The sequence below is a fragment of the Dicentrarchus labrax genome, unplaced genomic scaffold, assembly GCF_905237075.1.
Source record: "Dicentrarchus labrax unplaced genomic scaffold, dlabrax2021, whole genome shotgun sequence".
Taxonomy (NCBI): domain Eukaryota; kingdom Metazoa; phylum Chordata; class Actinopteri; family Moronidae; genus Dicentrarchus; species Dicentrarchus labrax.
In genome coordinates, this window is record NW_026136707.1 from 19,870,382 (window position 1) to 19,887,485 (window position 17,104).

The window sequence follows — 17,104 nt, forward strand, 5'->3', positions numbered from 1 at the left end:
ACAAATCCCTGTCAGCCTCAATAATTATTGATTTTATTACAGTCAGTTTACAAAGAGGAGTTATACACAAAGTTGTGTGCGCTATCTGGTCCGTTTTGATCTGGTTTTGTGCAGTCTACAGATTCCTAACATCCGGACATTTAGGACATTGGCATTTAACTGGTTAATGGAGGGTCTAACAAAAGATACTTTAGGGTTGCATTATGGGAAGAGTTGAATCTGGGTTTTTGAGGTTTTGACACAGAGACAAAAAGTCTGTCTATCTGCCTGCTGCATCATTTTTGACATTTTGAACATAATGGAAGAGCAATACTAAGTTCTCCTGATCACCCTCTGTGGATAATACAACGTGAAATGAATGTCACTTTATTTATCTGTGATCGGTACTCACAACAATAACACAAGATGTGTAATGTCTATCTGAGATATTTAATGACTATTAATTTGCATTCGTTTTAAACCAGTGGAGGATGATACAGATTACCTACAAACTCAACTAGCATTTATATTCATTTTATTTTTAAATGATATAAAGAGGCGGTTGTACAGCAGCTTCTGAACAGGCTGTAGTGGTTGACACAAGACGAGATGAGGTGTAGTGAAAGGGAACTCTGCAGTGTCAGTGTTGTCCTCAAGTAGCCTCATACAACCCTGACAGGTCATGTAAGGACATTTTGGCAGACTGCCGGGTCGGGAAACGGGGGAGTTTGCGGCCCGCTTTAAACCATTATTAATACTTTTTCCCCCCCAAAACAACACAATACCAAATCCACCTCATCAAGAGTACACTGTAGCGATAAAACACTGTTTATTTCTCGCTAATTTTTAAGTAAATTGTGAAGAGCACCGAGAGTCGCCGAGGAATGACGTCAGGACGTATCACATTGAATGATGACGCCGTTTGATCATTAAAAAAAATCAGCCGTTAAAAAATACCCGAGAATTAGGTCAGCAAAGCAACACAGCGCCAACGGCCACGTTATCAATGTAACTACCGTGTTTCTCATTATATAACCTCCACAAAGCCGCGACAGGGGCATGAAATAACCTGCTCCGACGGGGAGAGAGATGTCCGGTGTTTCCAGCATCTGCAGACGGGGGCCGTAGCCGTTAGACCGGTCCGTCTGTCTGTCTGTCTGCCTCCCTCCGCGGGGTTTGGAAGACCCGCAAGCCCAAATAACGTGAACGCTGCCGGAGTCCCGTCCTGGCTGGGGCTGAATGGTTAGCCGGGGGAAAGGAGAGACACCGACAGACACCACCTGAGGGCTGCTCTACAGAGACCCAGGAAATTACTCCTCGCCTCGTCTCGACAGCCTGGTAGCAACACAGTGCACATTTCAGTAGTTCCAGTAAGTTTACCGCCAGACATTATCAATAATACTGACCGCCCCGGCTAACACTGGCTAGTTGGCCCACCTCATATAACATGCTAGGTGCCGTAGAGCTAATTTAGATGTCCTTTTATGTTAATTTATTGCTTTAAGGTTACTTTATTAATAACGAATTAGCTAGCTCACACCTCCAAATTATTCTTGAGGCGCTAACTGTTAATGCAAATGATCTCCCGATGGCAGTGCAGCACAGTGTAGTGCACACAATTATTATCGTTATTGTTAATACTGTGCTATCTGTGTAACACACTGTCAGACAGTTGTCTCCAGGCTTATTGCAGCACTGTCTTAGAAGTGGACATTACAGTTGCACATTTGCAGCAACTCTATCATAGTCAGTGACCTTGTCGTAAATGAGGCGGTAACCATCAAGTTAAACCATGACCTGCCCTAAGGGATCACCATCAACACACACAGTGACACACATGAAAAGAGACATCCAATGTTTGCAGTAACCAGGCAATATGTGCCAAATGTGTAGTTAAGAAAATCTAAACCATATCCTGGTGTTGGTTAAATTATTCTGGTGATATAATTAATTTGTGCCTCACTACTGTTGGGAGACCAATAACCTGACTTAATGTGGGTTTACCCTGTGATATACACAAGGTACTGTGAATTGATTGGAATTAGAAATGTATAAATGTAGGACTGGGTGACAATTCAGTGCTATAGTTAATATGGTACTACATGAAAGACATTGTTTCAGGATTTTACAAAATCCTGTAGTCAGATTTAATCATTTCAAGTAGGGCTGCTATGAATGATCTTGACTTATGAATAATTTAGTGCATACAATGTGACTTTTATTTGTAACTGACCAGCACTATTCCCAGAGCCCAAGAACACATCTTCAGATAGCTTCTTGTGTCTGAACAACAGGTCAAAGATATGCAATTGTATTATTTACAATATAATAATAAAACATTAATTAATAAATGAATTGCATAACATTGAAACACAGTTAATTGTGTTGGCCATTAATATGAATATGTATTGCAGTTATTTGCATTTATTTGTATTTCTCCCTGTTTTTGGTGATACATAGAAATCGTATACATAATTGTACCTGTTAAATCTGCTTACAGGCACACATGAAAAAAAGTTTTTAGTCATCGTGCTGAATGAAATGAAATGAAAAGTGCAACATCATATGTCTTCCCCCTGAGCACTTCAATCCAGTCTCAGTGTTTTCCTCCATAAACCCCAGGCGTTACACACATTATTCTTATGACAGTTTAACTGTGAAATATCATGTTTTTGGTAGACATAAGAAAGCATTTGTTGGGGTAATTCGCTATGAATCGAAAAGGGGCAGTACTTATTGAATCCCAGAAATAATTGCATACGTATGCAGTATTGTTTTAGGGCTGCAAGTAAAAGTAACATTCACCACCTATAAATCTGTTGGTTATTTTAATGTTAAGTTGCCTGTCAAAGCATGAGAGCTTAAAATTGCTTCCTTTGTCTAAGCAAGTCAGAAATCTTAAATGTATTCTGTTGCGACTCATAAGAAGCAGGAAAATCTAACCACTCCTTACAGTTGTGAAGCTGGTTTAGTAACACCGAAGGAGCTATTTATGGCTAATCGCCGAAAAGAAAGTATTTGAGAGATTTGCATCCAATTTTTATTTACAGTTTTACTCTTATTGTATGACATTTTTTGTTATTTCCCCCCCACCAGAAACACATAATTCAAGGACTCTAGCATGTGAGCCACCACAAAAGACATGTGAGTCTCTACACTTCTGTCCCAGATCTTCTTTACCCTGCACAGACGTAAACAGAGTTTGGTTTGACAATGTCGAGCCGTCGGAAATCCACCACACCTTGCATGGTGCTGCCCTCTGATGTGGTAGAGCAGGAAGAGCTGGAGGAGAAAACAGAAAGAGCAAAGGAGGAAGAGCCAGAGGAGGAGCAGGGGAAGGTGAAGGAAGGAGCAGAGGAGGGGCCGACTGCAGAGGAGTTGGATCAGGCAGTGGTGGTTGTCCCCACCCCTCCAGATACAGGTAAGATTGGCCCTTTATCCCATATGTAGATGGTAAAGGCACTCTGTTAACCTGAAAATCTGTAAATCTGAATGAACGGGAATAACGTGGTAATATCTGATCACTTTATCTCTCACAATGAATGTTGTATTGTTATTATCATAGATGGTGTCTCTACTATAGAAGACAGCGAAGTCCTTGGTCCCTCGCTGAAGCGCAGCGCTACAAACCCCCCTGAGGATGTGGGCAGCGACCAGGTGACCCAGGAACAGCAGTGTGATACACCTGCAGAGGGAGGAGCAGACTCTGCCGCGGTTGCTGCCATCTCTCTCAGCAAGACCCCCATCATGAGGATGAAGACCAAATCTGAGCCCAAGAGGATCGCTGTGTCCCTGAAATCAGCAGACGAGGCGGTGGAGGGTTTTGGAGGGGGTGGTGAAGGAGAGGTGGGAGGAGAGCAGGAGCCCATCGAAGCTCCTCTGGGGCCGATGACACCTGTGGAGATGCTGCTGCATGACTCCATGAAGCTCGGGGGAGGAGGCTTGCTGGTCGGCCCGCCCTCAGAGCAGCAGAGGAAATCATCCACTTTAAACCCCACAGTTCTCCCCGCTGGCCTGGCACAGGTAGGAGGTCTCGATCATCAGGATATAGTGGATGCATTGCAACAGCAGTGACATTTTTTTTTTTCAGACTCAGCAGCAGCACGGACACTTAAAAACGTCTTGCTGTAATGTTAAATATCCCCAACAGAGAGGTTAGATGTCAACTTCAGCTACAGAACAGCAGCCCTGCAGCTCATAGATATTCACTGTCTTGTTCAGAGACACTTTGACAAGACAACAGCTTACCAAACAGGGCTCTAGCAGTGTCTCACCTTTGCCCCCATGTAGCATTATCAGTCCAGACCTGTCATATCTCCTCTCTCTGTCTTTCTCTCTTTCAGGTGCTTTCTGCTTTCCAAGCCCAGCACAGTGCAGCAGCAGCAGCAGCAGCAGCAGCTCAGCCTCAGCTACTGATTCCCCTCAGCAGCATCCCCTCCTACAGTGCAGCTATGGACACCAACCCTCTGCTGGGCAGCACATACAAGAAGTTTCCTTACCCCTCCATGGCTGAGATCAGCAGCCTGGCAGCACAGACACAGTTCACAGAGGAGCAGATCAAGGTAGGTGAAAGTTGTTCCGGTTAATTGCCTGTGCTCACAAAGTCTGTTCTAAGATAAGATGCTTCAAACAGATACGATATAAGTATATGCTCCTTATTCTGTATATTTTGTCAAAAGCCACCTCAAATCTGAATTCAAAGTTTAAGTCTGAAATATACTAAATTTTACCTTTGCCTTGCATATTTTGGAAATGGTGGAGTCAAATGTACTTTGTACACCAGGTGTGGTTCTCAGCCCAGCGGCTGAAGCACGGTGTGAGCTGGACTCCAGAGGAAGTGGAGGAGGCCAGGAGGAAACAGTTTAACGGAACGGTGCACACGGTGCCTCAGACCATCACTGTGATTCCTGCTCACCAACTCTCAGCAGCTGCCAATGGCCTACAGTCCATTCTTCAGACCTGCCAGATAGTGGGCCAGCCCGGCCTGGTGTTCACACAGGTAGGTAAGGAAATAAAACACGACATATCTAACAAGACTTGGCTTTGACCTGCCCTGCCTTGAGCTTAAGACTGGTTGGACCTTGAAGTGCTTTAGTTTAATTAAATTTTTGATGATGCAGATGATCACAACAGTCTCACAGACCATGCTCTAAATGCTGTGTTCGCTTATAGCCCAGCAGGCAGTATGTATGTTACAGCTGTGAAACAACATCTATGGAGTTAACATTAATAACATATCACACACACAGGTCTTGTGAAAGGAATAAGTGAATTGTTAAACTCGATTTGCTGTGTGAAATCTTTGTCACTTAGCTGGATGTTCTGATCTGTGTTGATTTTGGTCTCTGGCCAGACTCTTACAGATTAGAAGAGAGTCAATAATAATCTTGCCCAAAAAGTGACACAAGTACTACACATCCAAAAACCAGTTTTAAGGACCGTTTCAAACAGTAAAGTGTTAATGACTAAATAACGACTTTAAACAACCAATACGTCTATGTCTGGCTATATGTCTCATCTTCATATTCTGTGCGTCATTATTCTCTGAATGTGTGTAGGTCGGCCCAGGAGGGAACCTTCCGGTGACCAGTCCCATCACCCTGACAGTGGCAGGGCTGCCCAGCCAATCCCAAAGCTCCAGCAGAGTTTCCTGCCAGCCCACCCCAACAAACAGTGAGCTGAAAAGGGCCACCACTGTCCAGCCTCCCTCTCTTTCCCCACAGGTAAGGACAGCACCTGTTGCTGCCTTTTTTTTTTGCTCTTGTGCTCTCAATTGCTGTCAACAAGCAAGTTTCTAATTTCTAACCCAGTCAGTCGACAGAATTACCACATGGTGTTTTTCATCAGTTGTATGTAATGTATCCACGTACATTCACAAAAGTTGCACACATCTCATCTGTAGCCATGTTGTCTTTCTCCTAGCAGGTATTTAGTACTTCTGTATGCCTGTAGAAACCCTTGTTTAATCTATAACTCTCCGCTTCCATTTCTAAGGAGAACTCGGCCCTCAGTGCTGACACATTCAGTTTGCGGCCTAAGAAGTCCAAAGAGCAGCTGGCAGAGCTTAAAGCCAGCTACCTGAAGAACCACTTTGTCACTGATGCAGAAATTGCCCGGCTGATGAAGCTCACCAACCTGACAAAGGGAGAGATCAAGAAGTGGTTCAGTGACACCAGGTACAACCAGCGCAACTCTAAGAACAGCCATGTCATTGTTTTCCATGACGGTGGGGGCAGGGGAAGTGGCAGCTGTAGTAGCAGTGCTAGCACCACCATTGTTATTGACTCGAGCGACGAGACCCCCACATCTCCCCTTCCTCCACGTACTCCTCCTGTGAAGGAGAGGGAGACGCGGCCCAAAACATGGAATCCGTTCCCCGATTTTACCCTGCAGAAGTTTAAGGAGAAGACTCCGGAGCAGCTGGTGGTGCTGGAGGAAAGTTTTGAGAAGAGCAACAGCCCTTCAGATGAAGAACTGAGCCGCCTGAGGTCAGAGACTAAACTGACACGGAGGGAGATTGATGCCTGGTTCACCGAGAGACGAAAAATGCCTTCTGTTAGCACTTCTTCCCCAGATTCTTCAGAAGGAGGAAAGTTGGAGACAGACGGAGCAAAAGCAGGAGAAGGAGGAATAGGAGCGAGCGCTTCTTCTCCTTCTGCTTCCTCGTCTCGTAAAGGTAGTCAAACTCCTCCTGGCGGTCGCATTAAGCAGCTGCCCACCAGCAGCAGCAGCAGCATCAAAGACATGAAAGATAAGAGTAAAAAGACTCCAGAGCAGCTCCATATTCTGAAAAGTGCCTTTGTGCGGACCCAGTGGCCCACACCAGAGGAGTACGACCAGCTGGCAGAAGACAGCGGCCTTCCCCGGTCCTACATCGTCAGCTGGTTTGGGGACTCTCGGTACTCATGGAAGAACAGTAACCTGAAGTGGTTCTTCCAGTACCAAAGTGGCAACATCGAAGGGCCAAATGGTGGAGGAGGCAATAAAATGGGAAGCAGCAGCAGCACCGGCCGGAAAAGACGCGCCCGAAATCGTGGTTGGGGGCGGTCACGAACCAGAAAGCAGCCAAGAAGGTCCGCCTCCTTCAGCGCAGATGTCGATAGAGCGCCCCCGTCAAAGAAATTCAAGAGTGGGAGGGAGATTCTGAAGGAGTACTACCTAAAGCACCGTTTTCTCAATGAGCAAGACCTGGATGAGCTTGTCACCAAGACCAACATGAGCTATGAACAGGTAATGAAACAATGTTTTTTAACTGGGATGTGAGAGAACTTGCATATGTGTCACTGTATTCTGTTATAATCAGCTTCTGACCTGTCAGCCAGGACCTTGTTTCCCAAAAGCTTCTTTTCAATTGTAAGATCCAACTCAGTCCAAAAGCATTGTAATTTAAGATGCTCTTTACCCACTCGTAGAAAGCTAAGAATGTCTTTAACATGCATAGACTAACAAGTCAGTCTCTAAATGCTTCCCTCAATAGAGACTGAGCCCTGCATAAAAAAAACCTGCATTGTAGAACCAATTCAAGTCTTCAGGGCGGTGGCGTGGAAGTCGTGTGCTTGTAAACACTGTCGTACTATATAACATTGCTCAGGACATCCATTTTCCATTGTTTTAAAAAGTGGTTTGATGTATCTCCAGTTTGTTTCCCTACGTAGTTCTCACCGCTGTTCAAGCAACTCATTTGCATTTAGAAATCCCCAGACATTTGGTAGGCACTGAGATCTATGTTCTCTCTTCTTTTCATTTGAGGTGCAAATGTTATTTTCTCAACTCCTTATACTGTATAATCAAGTCAGTATTATTTATACAGCAAAATATACAAATTTGGTCTCTAAACATTTACAGGGCTTTATATTATACAGTAGTTCTAATACAGAAATTATGCCAGAATTACATTCCCAATATATGACATATATATTCATGAAAACTTATACGAACCATCACTGCTTGATTAACATGAATTATAAAGGAAAACTGTGGAATGACTACTGCAAATGAAGCTTCGCTGAAAACTGGGATTTTATGTATTACTGACATTATTATATAGCATGGGTAACAAAGACTTTTGTGTATTTAAATTTAAACAGATTTATTGAACCACTCAATTATATTTCCATGCATCTAAAGGTTATGTAAACGTCTGATCTAAAACAACCAGCTATCTAATTCTGATAGAGAATACTAAATCCATTTTATTTTGATTCATTCATTTTTTCTGCCTAAAACAGCCACATTTTAATATATTTTGTCCTAAAAAATGTGTCTAACGGCATAATGCAAACTCATCTTCATGTCATAAAGACATGTTAACAACATGTTAAGTGTTAACAGCCACTACTGAGTTTTTTTTTCCCTCCAGAAACTCTTGTGTATTGGTGGTTTGGATTGAAAGCTCTGACTGTGAAAGATGAATCGGTCCCTCCTATCTAAATTCCCAGAAATATCACAAAGGACATGACCTTGGTATCCTCACACTAGTAGCTGCAGCTCTGCTCTCAACACACAGTTGAAGTGTTTCTCTCTCCGTCAATAGGTGAGGGAATGGTTCGCCGAGGTCCAGCGACGCTTGGAGACCGGGTCAGATCCCTTCGAGGAGCCGGCGTTAGGAAGGACAGATGGAGACAAGGGAGGAGAGGAAGAGGGAGCAGAGACACGGGGAGAGGCGTCGACGGCCACCGAGGAGCAGACCGGCGCAGGGATGGGAGACGAAGATGATGACGATGAAGGAGACGAGGATGGCGACGGCGATGATACGGACGACAGTGAGGTTTGGGAGCCGTCACGTAGCGTCAGGAAGTCCTTGTCAGTTTCTGAAGACTAATGATTGTGGGAGGCAAAGTGAAACATTGCAGAATGTCACAAGAGAAATACTGTTGAACCAAGTCTTTTTACCACTGATGTGCATGTGTACTCATTTGCAACATTAATTCACTGTATTTTCAAACAATTTCTGAAACACATGAGACTAACAGATGGACTATTAGCTTTAGCTCACCCTCTTAATCTTATTTACTGTAAGTAATGTGTAACAGTTTAGACAAGAGTCATGGTAAAGAAGGAAAACCTTAAGTGGCATACCAAACTTTGGTAAAGCTTAAGATTCAATACACAATATTTTGTGAAAAGGAAATACCATGAAGTGCTTCAAGCTGAGATGAAGATGGAAACTGTGGAAATAGTTACCCAAAAAGGTGATGTATCCAGACACATCCATACATCATTATTTTTTAGGAACAACCGACGAATGCCGACTGTTGTAGATGAGAGATTTTAGGAGGAATTAACAGTTTTAATGTCCGCCATGCCCCTTGTTAAATTTGCACTCTTTGCTTGCTTGAATGAAGTCAGCAAAGGCAGACTTATTTACACATAATGCTGCATTTCCTTGAGAAAGAGTGTTTGTTATAAGCACAGGCCTAATTTCAAACTTCTATCTCCAATGTTATGAATGTTTCACCCCTGGTCCCAAACTATGAGCGCGCACAGAGAAAAAAAAAAAGACTTATCTGACGTGTTTACAAAGGTGCTTAAAAATGTATCACAGCTAGATGTCACTTCTGAGCAACGTCCCCAATGAAACTGACATACATCTATTTGAGGAACTGGTTGGTTTATGTTATACAGTATCTTTGTTTTTTCCTAACACCAGTGAAGGTCGTAAGGACCAGATACGAATCAGCAGGTTGTTTGCGCTCACATGGATTGATAATGACTCTGAAAGTCAGGCATTTTATCTCAATATGAGACAAAGTACCTTAATGCTGAATGAATGCCAATGCCACGATGCTTTTAAACAACACAGGATGTCTACTCAAGTCTTCCCTTTATAGTGGCTTGTTGTTTTATGAGTATTATTAGTATTATAGATTTTTAACTGAACACCTACAGATCTGATGGAAAAATGCCACAGTATGTGTTTAATATGCACTGCTATCAATGTTTTTAAACTAATTTTCACCTTTTGATAGAAATCCTGTGCTATTATGACCTTTTTTAAAGTTTTTTTTGTTATGTAGATTCAGACAGTGTGATGCTGTTGTCCTAAAGTTGAATGTGTTGGCTCCTGAACAGTGAGCTACAGTTTGAGGCAGAGGCGCTGTGAGACACACATGTGGGTCCTCTGAAATAATCATAGAAACAGAAGTATTTAGCTTAGAATTTACTGATGGTGGGCCTCTGATGACTGAATTTTAAGATGGGGATGCAGCATTGCAGAGTTTTCTTTAAACCATGTAAACGTAAGCACCAGCTGCAGCTCCCGTGTAGATTTAGATCAAGTCAATCCACAGGTTATCACCTTTACAAGACTGCGATCACCACCAAATCACCAACACCTTGCCTTTAGGTTTGGGCTCATCTGCTCATGTCAAAAACAAGGCCTGTGAATCATTTTGGGTCTCGACCCGTACTTTAAAGAAAGACTGTTTAACAGCATTTCAAATAATAATTTGAGTCCAGTCTGCACTGAAGAGAAAAACGTGAAGCACCTAAACTAAACTTTTTTAAAAATGCACTTTGTCCACTTGTGTACATTGTGGACTGAATCCTGATTAGGCACCTTAATCTCTTATTATACCATAAAATGGCTCTGAGAGACCAAATCTGTTTTGTATGACTACAAACTGAACCAGTGTTTTGCCTTTTTTTATCCTCAGTGTGTTTTCAGGAGGAGGAATAAATTGATCCACTTTTTCTAATAATATGTGTTGTTTCATAGTTGGATGTTTATGAGGCTCATAAAACTAGTAGAACAATCACACGCAATGCTTTCTTTCGCTAAATTGCACAATTTGAGCCCCATTTTGAATCCTTTCTCCTTTAGAAAATGCACATGTTATATTTGTTGTGTTTTTTATTGTTGCTTTAAATTGTGGGAATTGTCTCCCATCTCCCCTCTCTGCTCCCACATACCCCTGTCAGACTCTATACCCCCCTCCTCCAGTCCACTTTTGGAAAATGAATGCCTAGACTCTTGATGTGCACTTCCCAAGACATGTTTCTGTAAACGTTAGCGGCGTCCTATTGGTTCTCTGTCTCATTCAATTGTCTACAACACAGGCAGACAGACAGGCAGACAGACAGGGCTATAGGAACATCTTCAAAAGACTGAAACTGTTCAGAAAAATTTTCTTGGAAAATTCACTTTCTCTGTCAAAGGGATTGTTGTGATGCCTGAAGAAACAGCATAGCATTCCCTCTGTGGCGGGAAGCCTACCAAATAACGCTCCTCTTTCTAACTGTTTTCCTCAGACTTTACCGCGGTAAATCGACAGGACAATAGACTGACAACTGTCTTGACTACAGTTCTTCACAAATAGGGGGAGAGACTCTGATGAAGCTTTGCAGATAAACCTATGTGCCTACACGGCTCGTACGCTTGTTTGAACAGAATTTCACCAACTCTCGACAGAAGGTGATGGGAGAGAACTTGTCAGTGCTTTGAAAAATCCCACACTGTTGGGGGATTCTTAAGGGAGGCTTGTTCAAACTAAGTTGTGATGCATGACCGAGCTCTGCTTTCTGCTGACGCTAAAAGATGCCTAGTTACTCTGAAGTTGACGTTGGAAACTTCTGTTGTAAGTCCTTAAACAGATACCTTGGTGTTCAGAATTGTATTGTGTTTTTCCACCAGGCACTTGTCACACATCATGTTGTCACTTCGATTTTAATGAAACCAGTGTTGTCTGCTAGACGTAAGCTAACTAAGATAGCTAGTTCACAGCAACTGAAGGACAAATCTGAAACTGAAATCTTGATACATTTTGCATAATGTGACAAGTGCCTGGTCATGAAAAATAAATTCAAAATGTTAAGGTATACCTTTTGTCTAATACTGCATGCAATAACCAAGACGAACAACCGCTCATTTGTACATACAATATTCTGGGTTGGTATACTTGGCACAGTAGAAGCTTAATCTGGGATTAATTCTTTGTGTAGCTTTAATAATAACGGTTACCTTGCATCACCAAGTTAACTGCAACTATGGACCTGTTTTCTTCCGTTCATGGACTCTGGAAATATTTATTGAAGTCTTGTCACTGTTAGCTTGGACAGGCTTACTTCAGTTAGCCAGCTCCTTTTACAGCAGCATTTTAAGCAAAGAGTCCTTTGCTCCAAACCGGCCATTATGCCCAGCCATTTTGTGCCCTTTTGCGACCATTTGAATCCCGGTACTTCACGTGCTAATTTCTACATGTGCTAAAAACTGGCTGTGTCCACAGTTAGCTTGTTTTAGTCCACAGGTTAGGCTTATACCTGCCTCCAGGTATCCAACCCACAGTCTTTTACAGTGTGCTCATTCTTTACTATAGTCAGTCTGTTTTGAATGGTTTTATATGTTTCTATCTATGAAAACTGTGTCATTACAACTCTTTCCAGACATTAGTGGATTGTTTGTTAACAAGACAGACTCATACAATATGTACAATAGAGTAGTGTTTTTGAAATAGAATCAGTTTAAGAGTTCAGCCAGTGTTGCCCAAGTGGCTTTTTGGTACTTTGGTTGCAAAAATATAGAATCAGAACTCAATAGAAAAGACACACTATTGTCTTGTTAGCACTGGGAAAACATTTTTCTTCTTAATAATGTGTCAAAAAAGTTAAAGCTTTACAACTAAGCTGTTTCATAAACATACATTAAATGTTACAGTAAAATGATTTAACATCACAGTTACTTAAAGGGGCCCTCCATTGATTTTACACATGAACTAGGAGGGCGCTGTTTTGTTTCTGCAGTGATGTTTGAGGTGGCTGTTGTTGATGTTTTGTTGTAGACATTGCACACCATTCACTTGAAATACAACAGGTTTACACATGCTTTACAAATTCAGTTCATTTCACCATAGACTGCTATAATTGACCTTGATCTCGCAATGTAAACAAAAGTTAAAAATAACACGTGTATCTGCCTCGTGATTCGGATCCCGTCTGAAATTTAATGGGTTCTTCCTCAGCCCACTCCACTAAATTGATGATTGAAATCATGAAAATCAGAAACGTTTTTATGTAAACCTACTGACAGACAGACAAACAAACAAATAAACGAAACATAACCTCCTTGGTGGAGGGATGTTATGATACTTGTCGTTGAAGAGTACTACTCAGCCTATGAAAACACAGCTGGAAAAGACTTTTCTCGTACGAGTCCCCCTACTTTATGAAATGGCAGTACTAATTCACTAGAGTACCCCTTTAAAGATTTCCCTTCCATTACACTTAATATTAGCCCCATATTAGGGGAATGATAAGAGCATTGGTAGAAACGGAACCAGCCTGGCTCCACTTTAATATAATGGTCTAGTAAAGCTGTAAGATCTAGAAAACTCTACCTTAAATATCAATCGTGTATTTAAAGTTTTCCCAGGTTGCTGAGGTGCTGTGTCTGCTCCCTGAGTCATGATTTTATATTCAACAGTCATCATGTATCCCAGTTAACTTTGTGCAGTAGAGCTAAGAGCTAACATTGTGATCTGAGTAGTTTACCTGCTGTCCTATTGTGCACATAATGTCATATCTGTATCCTTCGCTATACTTCTGCTATTTAGTCCTCACTTGTTTTCTGTATTTAGACAGGTAGTTGGTTGAATGTTTCTTACAGCAATCAGAGATTAAAATGTTTTCACTATACAGTAGCCAACTTTTTTTGGCCAAAAAATACACCTTGTCAGAATTGTAATATACTGTACGTATAAATGGAAATGTGTTTTTTTAACTCATTGACAGTGGAATTTTCACTTTCTGTTTTTTCTGATCTCATTTTTTTTAATCTGTTGACAGTTTTTACCCCAAGCTATTACTTTTGAAGAGCTTGCTTTGCTTTTAAACGTAAAATGGACTTTTTTTTTTCTTGTTACTGCTTCAATACATACCTGTTTTACTGGATGTGTCAGTGATTTCTCAGTTCTTGTATTAAGATACAGTTGGCTCCGTAGACACAGAGTGTGGGAAGAACACAATGAGAGTGTACTCTACCTTAATAAATCAGTTGGTGCTCATTTAAAGGCAACAAACATTTACTGTGCCGTTTTAAAATGTTACTCCTGACTAACCTAAATTTAGGTTTTTAAAAATAAGCTGTGATCTCTGTCCTGTTAGAAAATCCACCATGAACTGGTACGCATTATCCCGTACTCCTGATCGACGACTATTGTGAGAACAAAACTGACTTACTTGATGTTGGACTTTTTGCGCAGGATGCGAGCAAAGATGACAACGTTCATTCCTAAAACTGCTCAACAAAAAAGGTCAAACTGTTATTCTGTGTCTACGGAACTGACATTTCCACCTACATTAAGTTATTTCTACACTCTGCCTGTACGTCTGAAATCTGTTAAAAACTGAGAGTATCTGTCATAAAGTTTGATTAAACACGGTATGTATGTGCGTCTGCCTCTGCAGGTTTGCTTCAGAAAGCTATAAATTCCTTTAGTGGCCCCTGCGACCATCAGCTTGTAGCTACCAGCTGTGAGGCAGACAATATGTGCAATGTTAATTTAAAATCATGGCTGTTTGGAGGCTCTGGCTTGATTTAGAAAAGATTTATATTTTATACTTGTTTGAGGACAAAACCCAATAAATTTTGATCAAAAGATGTGCACTTGCAAGCAACATTTTGCGTGTTTTGCTTTGAATAAATGTGATGTGAAGCAGTCATGCAGAGAGGGAAGTAGTGCATTGTGTCCCATTAAAACCTACACCCTGCCAGTCATTCACCATTGATTACTTTTGAGGTTTAACTATTCATCCCCATAGCTACTTATTAGTTATTTGATGAATGATTGTTTTGGTGTGGCAGTTTGCGACACACTTCTTCACACAGATACATTTATCGTCACTGTTAATAGGATATATTGTAATAGTGTTTTAACTAAACTCTCAGTGGTGCAGTGCCATATACTAAAAATACATTAAATCAAATCTAATGTATTTATAAAGCACATTTAAAAACAACCCCTAAAAAGGGCTGTACAGACCAGACCAGTCACATTGTTCTTTTGTATGGAAAAGATAATGAAATTATTTTGCCAGTAAACCTACAAACTAAAGCACTTTTCCCTGAAGCAGGGGGTTTAGATTTGAATTTGAATATGAAAATAAAATGTATTTTATACACACAACTTCCTCTGTTTAAGACAGAAGACCATGAGATATTTGCATGAGCTGGAACTTATAGAGGCAGCAGTCAGGAAATGGAGATGAATACAGAAACAGTCAGAGGGGGCCCTCATATAAAAACCACTGTGGAGAGACAAAGGTGAGTGAGGTGAGTACAACCTAACTGGACAATTTCTCCACTTTTGTAATGTGACAGAGTCCTCTTTTAGATGCAGGTAGATACACATATGCCATTTAAAAGAAACTGAAAGCTTTATTTTCTGATCTCACTGTATCTGTCTGTGTACAACATTCAACTTGTCCACAGTGATATTTTCTCTTCCACAGTAAAGATGCTGTGTGGTCTATTGATCATCTCTCTGTCAGTGGTCTTTTAAAGGATCAAAACATAGAATGAGACCTAGGGCAAGTACACAAAAATGTGAATCATGGATAAAATACTTGTCGTGTTTTACTGTAAACTGGATTTGACTCTTTAGACATTTCATCCCATAGAACCACAAACATGACTCCTGCCCTTCCTGTTCTCTCCCACTTTTTGCAGGTTTATCTATTTCTGTCCTTTCTGTTAAAAACATCACAAACTAAAAACTTTGACTTTCAGTGTCAAAGCACAATGTCAGGGTGCTACATCACTGTGTTCTCACCTAAAGCCATTCCTTTAGTTCTGTGTGAAGTGTGGATCTACAGCACAACACAAGGTAAAATAAATGTTCTCATTAACAAAGTGAGTTGCTTAGTCAGTGCAATGCTCATATACAGTAACTGATGGATAGCCAGAGAGGAGGTAATGATGATCAGGTAAACTGAAAGGTCTCCTTTACAGTTAAATGTGGACAAAAAGTGTATTAATACAAGAGCAGATACCATTATGACAGTAAGATATTTTACATATTAACAAAACTTCCCTCATTTAAACAAACTGACATCTGTAAATTGACATAATGTATGTAGAGTAGACAAATTGTTCAAGCTAACTATTGGGGGGACAGAAACATGGACCTGGTCTCCATCCTTGACGAAGAGACCCAGGCCTGGGCTGAGCTGGAGGCCAATAGGGACGACAGTGCCTTTGTGTGGCTGGCCCTTCACTACACCTGCACCCAGGAGTTCTGGTTCTGGGTCGATAATCATCACGTATAATTTAGTCGCTGGGCTCCAAACATTAAAACAGAGTGGATGGAGACACAGGAGGACCATCTCTGGTTCAGCATGTCTGACTACAGGAAGTTTAATTTCATCTGTGCAAAGTAAGAGCGTAAGTCACTGTTGTGCTGTGACAAGTTCTCCTCTAATATTAGGGTGAAGGGATCAGGCCCAGTGCACAGAGAGAGGAAACAGAGCATTTTCACTCTCATCTGAAGCATAAACATGGCTGACAACAGATATTACCTGTTTTGAACTAACAGTTTATTTAATGTGAGATTGAAGTTGTCTCAGTGTATTCTTCATTTGTAACTCATGATACTGTAATATGATTATATTATACAATCATATAAAAACATTTGATTTAGATTTGTACTGATGGATTTTGGGATATTTAGAAAATGTTTTAACCTTTGTTGAAAGTGGATGCTTGGCATTTTAACGGGCCGTCACTAATTTTCTGTTGTTTGTAGCTCTGCTGTGAAATATGATGAATATATCAGACATTTTTGGGATGTCTGAAATGTACAGAAATTGAAAGAATGCATTTGTGTTACATTCATATGAATTAATGCCATTCATATTAAAGACGTTTCATGTTGCCACATTCATTGTGTATGTCTTTGCTGATAGAAAACACGTGCACTGGCAGCCTGAGGTGTGTATTACTGACTGAATGGCATTTATTAGTTATTTCCTCAGAAAGCAGAAAAATACATGAAAGTACTGATTAGGCTATATTCATGTATGGCTTCACTTTTTTCTATTTAGTGTCGAGTCTTCATAAAAGTTTAGATATATTTGAACAATTGTTTTCATACTGATGTGTGCTGCCTGCTGCACTCCCCCGCCGTGATCATAG

At 41.1% G+C, this 17,104-nt stretch overlaps 1 protein-coding gene across 1 annotated transcript; it reads left to right on the top strand.

The window, feature by feature from the left end:
- The first annotated feature begins 1,213 nt into the window (after positions 1-1,213).
- On the top strand, positions 1,214-14,585 carry LOC127367600 (zinc fingers and homeoboxes protein 1). Its single transcript, XM_051407602.1, has 8 exons — positions 1,214-1,349; positions 3,076-3,400; positions 3,545-4,002; positions 4,323-4,541; positions 4,763-4,978; positions 5,538-5,702; positions 5,974-7,209; positions 8,513-14,585. The coding sequence occupies exons 2-8, from the start codon at positions 3,193-3,195 to the stop codon at positions 8,798-8,800; spliced, it is 2,790 nt and encodes a 929-aa protein (XP_051263562.1). The 5' UTR covers positions 1,214-1,349; positions 3,076-3,192; the 3' UTR covers positions 8,801-14,585.
- Positions 14,586-17,104: the final 2,519 nt, after the last annotated feature.